The sequence below is a fragment of the Macaca mulatta genome, chromosome 6, assembly GCF_049350105.2.
Source record: "Macaca mulatta isolate MMU2019108-1 chromosome 6, T2T-MMU8v2.0, whole genome shotgun sequence".
NCBI lineage: Eukaryota > Metazoa > Chordata > Mammalia > Primates > Cercopithecidae > Macaca > Macaca mulatta.
Genome location: NC_133411.1, coordinates 169,251,122 through 169,259,617, shown reverse-complemented (window position 1 = coordinate 169,259,617; position 8,496 = coordinate 169,251,122). Strand labels below are relative to the sequence as shown.

The 8,496-nt window shown below is 40.0% G+C and overlaps 1 protein-coding gene across 1 annotated transcript; it reads left to right on the top strand.

Annotated features, from left to right (window-relative positions):
- Positions 1-1,646: 1,646 nt before the first annotated feature.
- FAM200C (family with sequence similarity 200 member C) lies at positions 1,647-8,245 on the top strand. The gene is made up of 2 exons (XM_001084430.5): positions 1,647-2,057; positions 6,230-8,245. Exon 2 carries the CDS (start codon positions 6,279-6,281, stop codon positions 8,058-8,060), a length of 1,782 nt encoding a protein of 593 aa, XP_001084430.1. The 5' UTR covers positions 1,647-2,057; positions 6,230-6,278; the 3' UTR covers positions 8,061-8,245.
- The last annotated feature ends 251 nt before the right edge of the window (positions 8,246-8,496 follow it).

Below are 8,496 nucleotides of genomic sequence, written 5' to 3'. Positions count from 1 at the left end.
TGTCTGCTTTGTATTTTATCTTTTGTTAAAGATAAATAAATGACAATATGTAACTGTGCGTGGTTTGTAGCATTATATCTAATATTTGGCAGAAAAGTTGTTTATGGGACAGGGAGGGGAACCTGGATTAGCTTCTGTGAGTTTAAGAAAATTTCAGCATCCTGTCACCTAACCTTTCTGTACCTCTTTCCCTCTTCTATGAGGCCTAGTTTACTTTGATTTAGGAAGAATTCTATAATATCCAGAATCATGTCTTCTGTTTTATTTTCGAAAAGTAATGCCCAGCCAGCCTGGCCAACATAGCGGAACCCCATCTCTATTAAAAATACAAAAATTAGTTGGGCATGGTGGCACACACCTATAATCCCAGCTACTCAGGAGGCTGAGGCATGAGAATTGCTTGAACCCGGGAGGTGGAGGTTGCAGTGAGCAGAGATTGCACCACTGCACTCCAGCCTGGGCAACAGAATGAGACCCTGTCTCAAAATCGTAATGCCTAGGACATTATTCAGATTGAGCTTTGATTTTATTATCTCAATTATAGCTGCCTTTTCGAGAATTATGTACTGTAATTGTCATAATGTTACCTCCTTCCTCAAAAGAACTTCATGGGGTAATGGATGATCTATCAATTTTACAAAAAGCACATGGAATTAACTCCAAGTAATCTGCACAAATCCTAACCGTTGTAAGTATTGGAGTCAGGACATGAAGCTAGCTGTCTCGGATTCTGAAGCCTATCCCCTTCTCTAGTATTTAAGGCCCTAGTTTCTTGACCAACAAGGCTGGTCTTATAGCAGTTTCTTGCATCCACAAAAACTTATGCAGCCCCTCAATATTTACCAGGCTCACCCTCAGCACCTGAAAATGATGTATCTGGCCCACGTTCTTTGACGCCCCACCACTCCTCACACACACTAGCCTTATAGAATGCTTCTAACAATATTGTACAAAAATGAGTAAACTCATTTAAGTTTATAAGAATTCTGGAAAGACCCCCAAACAGGAAAGGGCTATATTCCGGTTTACTTCTTTCAACAACGTTTCCTAGTCTCTACTTGGGATTTTTCCCTAAAACCTCTCTAATATGGGTTTATTTCTTTGAAATCATGTTGTTGAAAGAATTTTAAATAAAAATCTTTCCTCTGAGATGGATGATGATAAGGAAATTCATCCCCATGTTCCCACTTAAGGAAAGGCGGGGGGATCACCCTGCATGGACAACAGTACACAAGCTATGGAAGCTCATCCTCCACTGCTGAAATGTCTAATCTGAGATTACAATGAGCTTCCTTCTCTTTTTCTCTCATTTATTCCACATGGAACATGGTAATTATCAAGCGTTTTATCATCTCCAAGCTCAAAGCCCAACACAATATAAAAGTTTCAGTGCTCTGCATGTTAAAAAGAACTATGTGTAGTTTGTAGCCCCTTCCATTCCTGAAATTGTACGGTTCATCCTCTCTGGCAGACACAATAAACAAACGATTTTGTGTTCCACGTACACAACCTCAAAGAAAGGGGGAGGGCCAGCGCGCATGCTCAGTACTCAAGCCCGCCAGCCCATCCCACAGCCCTTTGCTACTGCGCCTGCGTGTGGGAGACGCCTCGCCCAGTTTACGGGCGGGAAGCACCCTGGAGAACCCGGATGGAACTCGGGCCTGGCTGAGGCGGAGGTTGTTGCGGATGCTCGTCTCTGCAGGCGCACCGCAGATTCCTGCTGGGGGGTCAGACCTGAGGAATCGCCGTCTCTACTGGTTCTGACGGCCAGAGGCTGGACCCTAGGCTGAGCGGAGAGCGGAACTGGAGCCTGAAACAGGCGCCTAAAAGAAGCCCGAGCATCCCATGGGCCTGCGCCTCAGGCTCGGAGACGGGCGGGCGGAGACAGCACTGAGTCTTTTTCTTTTTTTTTTTTCCTAGCCGCTGGCGTTCCTATCTCACCCTGGAGGGTGTAAAAATCTCCGTCCTTAACAGTAACACCATCAGGTCCTATCAATTAAGAGCTGCTTGTTATTTGCATGCATTCTTATAATTAAACCTCCCAACAACCCCGTAAGGTAGGTACTGTTATCCCCTCTGGAGGAACTGAAGCTTGGAAAGGTCCCAGCCTGTAAGTGACAAAGCCACGATCCCAGGCGTTTGCCCCTGGAGCGTCTGCCCAGCCACCAAGTTCCTGCCCCCTTTCTCCTGGCTATTAATTTTAACTGCAAAATGTAATGCTTAAATGCTCTGCCTCCCCAAACACCTGCGCCTACCATGATCTTGCATACTCAGTGGCTGGATAGAAGTTGAATTGTATTTGGTTTGGAGTTTCAGGTTTACAACTGCACTTTGGTGTTTTCACTGCTGGAATGAATATATATATATGTGTGTGTGTGTGTGTGTGTGTGTATTAGCATTCCCTAAATGTTTTGTGAGTGTTCACTTTTAACTGATTTTTCTCAATTGTAATACTTTTTCATATCTACCCTTCATAAACTTGCCAAAACATTTTACTTTGTGATATCAGATCTTTCATTAAGCCTCTGAAGATAATCTCTCAAAAGAATCATTCTTAAAATGAGTGATATCTATCTATCTTAAGATAATGCTTTTTTTATTATGGAAAGTTTCCGAAATACATAAAAATCGAATGGTGTAATGATGTGTACCCATCATCCAGCTTCAAGAGTTACCAACTTAAGGCCAGTCATTTCTTTTATCTCCACCCCGCTTTGTGCATGTTTGTGAGTGTGCTGAAGTATAGTATTTCAAAGGAATCCCAGACATCTTATTTCACTTGTAAGTAATCGTGTCGAACACATGAGGACTTTTTAAAAACACAACCACAATACCATTATCATGCCTGTTTAACAATATCTCATTATGATGATGATGCTTTTTAATGTTTACATTTTTTAGGATATTGTAATTCCTAAATACCACAAAAAGCGCAAGTACAAATTGTGAGATTCTAAAACAAGCCTCTTGGGCAGTAAGTTCATCTTTGAGGCTCTGGAAAATTCTTGCCACTTATTCTCCCTTTTTCAGGGGGATGGAGAAGAATACCATAAATTGATTTTCCTAAAACTTTTGTTCAAAACAGATAAATTTTAAATTAAAATATACTTGAGAGACATAGTCAAGGTGGATAGGAAATGGCCTCTTAACAGATCTTGTAATGATTTCTGGTTTGTTCTGTTTTGTTTTTGAGACAGTCTCACTCTCACCCAGTCTGGAGAGTGCGGTGGCGTCATCTCAGCACACTGCAACCTCTGCCTCCCAGATCAAGCGATTCTCCTGCGTCAGCCTCTCCAGTAGCTGGGAGTACAGGCACCCACCACCATGCACAGCTAATTTTTGTATTTTTAGTAGACGAGTTTTCACCAAGTTGGCCAGGCCAGTCTTGAACTCCTGAGATCAGGTGACCCGCCCTCCTCAGCCTCCCAAAGTGCTGGAATTATGGACATGAGCCACCATGCCCAGCCTTTTTTTTGAGACAGAGTCTGGCTGTCCTTAGGCTGGAGTGCAGTGGCGTGATCTCAGCTCACTGCAACCTCTGCCCCCTGGGTTCAAGCGATTCTCCTGCCTCAGCCTCCCAAGTAGCTGGGATTACAGGCATGCGCCACCACACCCAGCTAATTTTTGTATTTTTATTAGAGACAGAGTTTCACTATGTTGGCCAGGCTGGTCTGGAACTCCTGACCTCAAGTGATCCACCCACCTTGGCCTCCCAAAGTGCTGAGATTACAGGCACGAGTCACCACACCAGGCCCCTCTTGTAAAGATTTCTAATGTGACTAAAAACATTTTCCTCTATTCCCTCTGCCTCCCCAAATATTACATGATAAATATACATTAATAGAATACAGAAAAATAAGCATTTTATGGTAATGTCATAATTTTATTGTCATTAATTAGAAGTGGTTCTAAGCAAAAGTAGTCATGTAGTCTCATTACTTGACAAATGAAGGCTTAAGATCAGCTCTTTAAACTTCGGGTTGCCTTTTTTGATTGGCAGATATCCTCCAGTTTAACAGGCTCATAACAACCGTGTAACAGATCAACTTATTTTATTGGAGTACACTTTACAACTAGTTCATCTTGGTAGATCCACTTGAAAGCTAATGCTTTAAGTAGATATTCTTGGCTTGTGATTTTTCTTTTAATGGCCAAAGTGGGCATTCGGATTTAAATGTATACCTGTTACTTTATTTCAGCCACATTCTCTGGCACAGAACTTCGGAAACTTTGGGGATCACTTATTTATCTTGGAGATAGAATGTTTTCTAAGGTCTATTTGAGCCTACCTGTGGATTATGCCTTTACTCATTGCTAAAGAGACAGAAAGAGAAAAGACATGGTTTTCATTTTAGGTTTCAACTTTCATAGGAGGATGTCATCAGCTCAGAAAACGTAGAAAATTTAAATATCTATTCAAGCATTGGGACCATTCACTTAGACACCTAGAATATTTGTTAGCTAAGGATTGGTTTGAAGGATATGTTTTCATTCCCCTAAATCTGACTACCTAACCAGGATGTGTTTCAGGATTGCCTGAACAACATTATTTCCCCATATTCTTTTGTTCTGCTTCTGGAGAAGATGATGTATTAGTTCTAAGGTAGTGCAGGGACATGTATAGTTTCAAAGAGTTTCCCAGTGATTGTGATGATATGGTATCTCTTGTCACAGATCACTGTTCTAGTTACTATTTATAAGAATTACCTAAAATACTTATTTAGAATATAGATTCTAGGCCCCCACTCCATAGCTAGAGAATCAGAATCTCTATGGGTAGGGCCTTCTACGTCCTGTCTTTGGGTTAAACCAAACCTTAGGAATGCTGCTGTGTGTGTCTGTGTGTGTGTGTGTGTGTGTGTGTGTGTGTGTGTGTGTGTGTTCACGACTGCCTTCACTTAGAGGTATTTAGGTGGAAAAGCATCATGAAATTCCTTATTGTACTTAAGGGTGTTCTCATATGAGAGGGATTTTGCTGAAGTCTCGGTAAGAAGAATAGTTGTGTTTCCCCTGAACAAGTTGTTTTGCTTTTCTTTTATTTTTTTTTTAATTAATTAATTTTTTTTTTTTTTTTTGACGGAGACTTGCTCTGTCGCCCAGGCTGGAGTGCAGTGGCATGATCTTGGCTTGGTAGCTGGGACTACAGGCGTATGCCACCATGGCCAGCTAATTTTTTGTATTTTTAGTAGAGATGGGGTTTCACCATATTGCCCAGGCTGGTCTCAAACTCCTGAGCTCAGGCAGTCCACCCACCTCAGCCTCCTAAAGTGCTGGGATTACACGCATGAGCTACCACGCCCAGCCATTTTGCTTTTTTATGTGGAGAGTATGAATCATGGACCAATAGTGTGTTACACTTAGCAGTAAGGAAACTCTGAGCCAATTTGTAGCCTACTTTTGCATCAAGGGTGGCTTAATCAGACTTATAGACCTATTTGAAATTCTGTGCCTAAGTTGGACTCAAAACTGCTCAAGGTTCAAATAGTATTACAGACCTATTTAATCCTTAACTATTAAAAAGAACTACCACGTTCTCATAAATGGTAGCTAAATAATATGTACACACGGACAGATAATGGAGTGATGGGTAGAGGAGAGGAAGGGTGGGGTGGGAGGGAGTAGATGAGAAATAATGAGTACAATGTATATTATTTGGGTGATGGATACCCTAAAAACCCTCACTTCGCCACTATACAATCTATGCATATAACAAAATTGTGCTTGTACCCCATAAATTTATATAATTTTTTTAACCTCCATGTCAGCATCCACCCTTCCTTATTTAGTGAATTGCTCCTTTTTTCAGTGCCTCTTAACTGAGGGTATGCATACATCTTTGGGGCTGAATGGAAGAAGGTGGTGGTAGTGAGATGCCCTTTCTAGGGATACAAAATGTGCTAGATATGTTTGTAACATACATTATTGAAAACAAGTTAAGCCATAACTGTAATTCACCAATAAAGGACTTACAGGTATGCATAACTTGTCTTAGCTCAAATCTTCCATATATAACTTGCTGGCAAATCATTTATTCCAGGGCATTAGCTGTGAGTTGCTAGCTTTAAGTTAAACTATATCCTGTCATGGCTTACTTTGAATTGACATGCTGCAGGCTATATCTTAACATATACAAGATAGTATGTGATGGCAATATAGCATGTGATGTGGCTTTGTTTTAATTCAGTTAGCCACTGGATTTTAATGTGTGGGTTATATTTTACTCCCAAAGCAAAATTCTGTGGCATCTCTGGAATACTGCCTGAGAGTTTTTGTGTGCCATGTCGAAGAAACGCAAATGGGATGATGACTATGTTCGCTACTGGTTCACCTGTACAACGGAAGTTGATGGAACTCAGCGCCCACAGTGTGTGTTGTGTAACTCAGTATTTTCAAATGCTGACCTCAGACCATCAAAACTGTCAGACCATTTTAACAGACAGCATGGTGGTGTAGCTGGGCATGATCTCAATAGCCTGAAGCATATGCCAACACCATCTGATCAGAGTGAAACCTTGAAAGCATTTGGAGTTGCATCTCATGAGGATACTTTATTACAAGCATCATATCAATTTGCGTATTTATGTGCCAAGGAGAAGAATCCTCATACAGTAGCTGAAAAGTTAGTGAAACCTTGTGCACTGGAAATAGCACAAATAGTTTTGGGACCAGATGCACAAAAGAAGCTTCAGCAGGTACCCTTATCAGATGACGTGATCCATTCTAGAATTGATGAAATGAGCCAAGATATCTTACAGCAAGTTCTAGAAGATATCAAAGCGAGTCCTCTTAAAGTGGGTATTCAGCTTGCTGAGACAACTGACATGGATGACTGCAGTCAGCTAATGGCATTTGTGCGATATATAAAAGAAAGAGAGATCATAGAAGAATTTCTCTTCTGTGAACCATTGCAGCTATCCATGAAAGGAATAGATGTGTTCAATCTCTTCAGAGACTTCTTTCTGAAGCATAAGATAGCACTTGATGTATGTGGCTCTGTTTGTACTGATGGTGCCTCCTCTATGCTAGGAGAAAATTCCGAGTTTGTTGCCTATGTGAAAAAAGAGATACCTCATATCGTAATCACACATTGTTTATTGAATCCTCATGCACTTGTCATAAAGACATTGCCTACAAAACTGAGGGATGCTCTATTTACTGTGGTGAGGGTAATAAATTTCATCAAAGGGAGAGCTCCAAATCATCGCCTATTTCAGGCTTTCTTTGAAGAAATTGGTATAGAATATAGTGTCCTCCTTTTCCATACTGAAATGAGGTGGCTTTCCCGAGGCCAAATACTTACTCACATTTTTGAAATGTATGAAGAAATAAATCAGTTTCTTCACCACAAAAGCAGTAATTTAGTTGATGGCTTTGAAAATAAAGAGTTTAAAATTCACCTAGCATACCTTGCAGATTTATTCAAACACTTAAATGAACTCAGTGCATCTATGCAGAGGACTGGGATGAACACAGTATCGGCTAGAGAAAAGTTATCTGCTTTTGTTAGGAAGTTTCCATTTTGGCAAAAACGAATTGAGAAAAGAAATTTTACCAATTTTCCTTTTCTTGAAGAAATAATTGTTTCAGATAATGAAGGAATATTCATTGCAGCTGAAATAACACTGCATCTGCAACAATTAAGCAACTTCTTCCATGGATATTTTTCCGTTGGAGATCTTAATGAGGCAAGTAAATGGATATTGGATCCATTTCTTTTTAATATCGATTTTGTCGATGATAGTTATTTAATGAAAAATGATCTTGCTGAATTACGAGCTAGTGGCCAAATCCTAATGGAATTTGAGACAATGAAGCTTGAGGATTTCTGGTGTGCCCAATTCACAGTGTTTCCAAACCTAGCAAAGACAGCTCTAGAAATCCTTATGCCATTTGCAACTACATACCTTTGTGAGTTGGGATTTTCATCACTTTTACATTTCAAAACAAAGTCCAGAAGCTGCTTTAATCTGAGTGATGATATCCGTGTGGCTATTTCAAAAAAAGTTCCTCGTTTCTCAGACATCATTGAACAAAAGCTACAGCTACAGAAGTCACTGTAAGCTGATATACTTTTTTAATGTATAATTTTAATCCTAATATCATTGTAAAATTAAGCTGTAATTCTGTTTCTTCTCTTTCATATTTATGATATACTGAATTCTATATCTAAAAAACTTAACAACTTTAACTTTGAATGAGGCATGTGAAAATGTGTTTTGAGAATAAAAACACAAACAACAGAAAAGATTAAGTACTACTGCCTAGTTGCTATCATGAGATTTTTCCTAATTCTGAGTATCTGTTTAACCTGTTCATGTGGTATGTAAAAAAGATACCTAAGCACTAGAATATCCAGCTAAATGGTGCAGTAGGCTAGGAATTGAGCCAGGAGAAAAGAGAAGATATCCCAGAAGTTAAAAAGGCAAAATGACAGGTTGAGTTCACCCATCTTTGTTATGGAGAGGTTAATGAAATCAGAAGAGGATTATGAAATAC